At 59.2% G+C, this 2,823-nt stretch overlaps 1 protein-coding gene across 1 annotated transcript; it reads right to left on the bottom strand.

The window, feature by feature from the left end:
* Nucleotides 1-1,144: 1,144 nt before the first annotated feature.
* BHLHE22 (basic helix-loop-helix family member e22) lies at nt 1,145-2,296 on the bottom strand. The gene has a single exon (XM_063419574.1). The coding sequence runs from the start codon at nt 2,163-2,165 to the stop codon at nt 1,266-1,268; it is 900 nt and encodes a 299-aa protein (XP_063275644.1). The 5' UTR covers nt 2,166-2,296; the 3' UTR covers nt 1,145-1,265.
* Between the last annotated feature and the right edge of the window lie 527 nt (nt 2,297-2,823).

A 2,823-nucleotide genomic window follows, 5' to 3' on the forward strand; every position in this document is an offset into this window, starting at 1 on the left:
TAAAGTATTTTAAAGTATTTCAAATTAAATAGCCATCCACAGTCAGAATAATTTACATACACATTAAAAGCGGTTTAAATTATACCTTCGAAAACACAGCGCCTGGGAAAACATTGGCTTGGCAAGTGTTCTTGTAGCAGCTATTGCTCTGATGCCTTGTAAAAGTAAATAGTTATTACTTGTTATAATGCAATGAATACCCTTTCAAAAATCAGTTGGTTGAGCAATTAAGAATACACTTTTCCTGTAATTTTTGGACTGAAGCAATTTATTAAAGCTCAATTTAAATACAGGGATGATGCATCTTAAAATCCAGATGACCTTTCATAAACCTAAGCAGCTCGGATACATCAACATTTCTGGTTATATGTTGTTGGCAAATAAATGTTTTAAACACTTGGCACATAGTTTAAGTTAATCCATAAACAGAATTTTAGAAGCATTTAAAGTAACTGCACATAAGACCCGTGACCTTAACACATGATAAATATTGTTGGCGTGGAAGGGTCATTTTAAAGAATAATAAATAGCATGTCTTGTTTATACATCATTGCAAAGTGGAAAGAAACAAGGTGCACATAAATATTTCTTTTTAAAAATGCGATACTTTCAGCCACACGGAGTAAGGGTTTGATCGGTTATTTTTTGTCTTTTTTTTTAACTCTCGATTTTTTTTAAATCACTCTCACCAAACTTTGCGCATTTTCACAGGATCAAAGTTTAGAGACGATAAAAAATACAAAGTCTTCCATAGCAATGGTCCAGTCTCTTTGTTTCTGCGAGTCACTTAAATAATAAGTTTACATTTCAAGTTTGTTTGTTTCCTGGCTCAGAATAATAATAATACTGCTAATAATAATTAATTAAAAAAAGAAAAATTCTATGTTCAAGTGCCCTCTCTGATTTGTCCCCGGCAATAGCCCCGGCTCCCAGCCCGGCCTGCTGTTTCCCGGCCTCTCCTTTGTCCGGACGCGCAGCGAGCCCCCCCGGCGCCCCCGGGCCGGGCCCTGCTGCCCCCCGCGGCACCCCCGGCCCCGCGCCCCCTCCCCGCCGCACGCACGCTGCTCCCGTCGCGGTCCCGGCCCGGCGGCACCCGAGGAGAAGAGCGAGGCGAGGCGAGTCCGGGCAGAGGGCGGCGGGGCCCGGGCAGCGGTCAGTCCCTCCGCCGCCTCCGCGCCCCCCGGCCCGGGACCGGGACCGGGACCGGACCGCCGGCTGTCGCCGCTCCCCGGGGCCGCGGCGGCGGCGGGGGGCGGTGGCGGCGCTTAAGGCTTCTCCGTGCACTGTTTGCAGAGGCTGGAGGAGACGCTGTTGAAGATGGCACATTTCTCCGGGCAGGAGGTGGCGGGGGGCAGCCCGGCGCTGAAGGGGTAACCGGCCGCCTGCTCGTAGGCGCCGAGGGCGGGGTGCAGCGCCGCCGCCGCTGCCGCCGCCGCCGCGGCGGAGCTGGGCAGGGAGGCGGCCGAGATGGCCTGGCCCTGGTTGAGATAAGCCACCAAGCGCCGCATCTCCTCCAGGGCCTGCGCCTGCATCAGGATGTAGTTCTTGGCCAGGAGGAGCGTGGCGATCTTGGAGAGCTTCCGCACCGAGGGACTGTGCGCGTAGGGGATGACTGCCCGCAGCTCGTCCAGCGCGTCGTTCAGGTCGTGCATCCGCCGCCGCTCCCGCGCGTTGATGTTGAGCCGCAGCGCCTTCTGCTCCTTGGACTTCTTGCTGCCGCCGTGCCCGTGGCTGTTGGAGCAGCTGCCCTCGGCCGCCTTCAGCCCCCCGCCCCCCCCTCCGCCGCCGCCCGCCGCCGGCGAGGCGACGCGCGGGTCTCCCCCGGCGCCGCGCAGCACCAGCTCGCAGCGGCCGTCGCTGTCGTCGTCGGGGCTCTGCTCGCCGCCGCTGCTCTCGGCCACCGAGCTGCGGCTGGCGCTCTCGCCGTACTTGACGCAGACGGAGCCCGGCGGCAGCGCCAGCGGGTCGCCGCCGACTCCGGGCTGCAGCAGCGCCTCGGGCTCCGACGCCTCGTAGCAGGCGAGCGGCGAGGGCTGGCGGTCGCGGGGGTGGGAGAGGTCGAGCCCCGGGGGCGAGCGGAAGGCGGACTCCATGCGCTTGGCCGAGGCGGCGAGGCTCTTGTGGAAGAGGTCCTCTTCTGCGGGCAGCCCCAGCGCCCGCTCCATCGGCGCCCCGCTCGCCTCCGCCTCCTCCGCCCCCCTCAGTTCCCGGCCCGCTCCTCCAAGGCTCCGCGCCGCGGCGGGCGGCTCCCCGGCGTCCCGCTGGCAGAAATCGCTTCCCGGCTCCCGCCGGGGCTGCGCCGTGCCCGGCGCCGCTGCTACTCCTTCTCTGGCTCCGGCGGCGGCTCGGACTGCGGCTCCGGCTGTGGCTCCGGCTGCGGCTCCGGCTCGGGCGGCGGCTCCTGCTCGGGCTGCGGCTCCGGCAGCGGCTGTGGCTCGGGCTGTGGCTGTGGCTGCGGCTCCGGCTGCGGCTCCGGCTCGCCCTCAGCAGGCGCCGCGCTGGGGCATTGTGCGCTGCCAGTGGAGCCGCTTCCACCGTTTATCTTGCTTGGATTCACCTTCAAGAGATTTCCGGACCCATCAACCAGCAGCCGCCGCAGACGGGGGAGTCTTTTACATCATTATCTCTGAGAGTAGGTTATTATGAAGAAGACTCGCCTGTTGGGACAGAGCTTTCTACCCAATCAGGTTAACGTTTTAATTAATAGGATTAAAACGGTAACAAACAATCCCAGGCGCTATCTGGCCCTGAGTCTGAATAGTTTCTTTTCCCAGGTCTGAAGACAGGCAGCAGCTAGAGCTTTATAAGAGGCGCCTGCTCCAT

Source organism: Prinia subflava, chromosome 1 (genome assembly GCF_021018805.1).
Source record: "Prinia subflava isolate CZ2003 ecotype Zambia chromosome 1, Cam_Psub_1.2, whole genome shotgun sequence".
Lineage (NCBI taxonomy): Eukaryota > Metazoa > Chordata > Aves > Passeriformes > Cisticolidae > Prinia > Prinia subflava.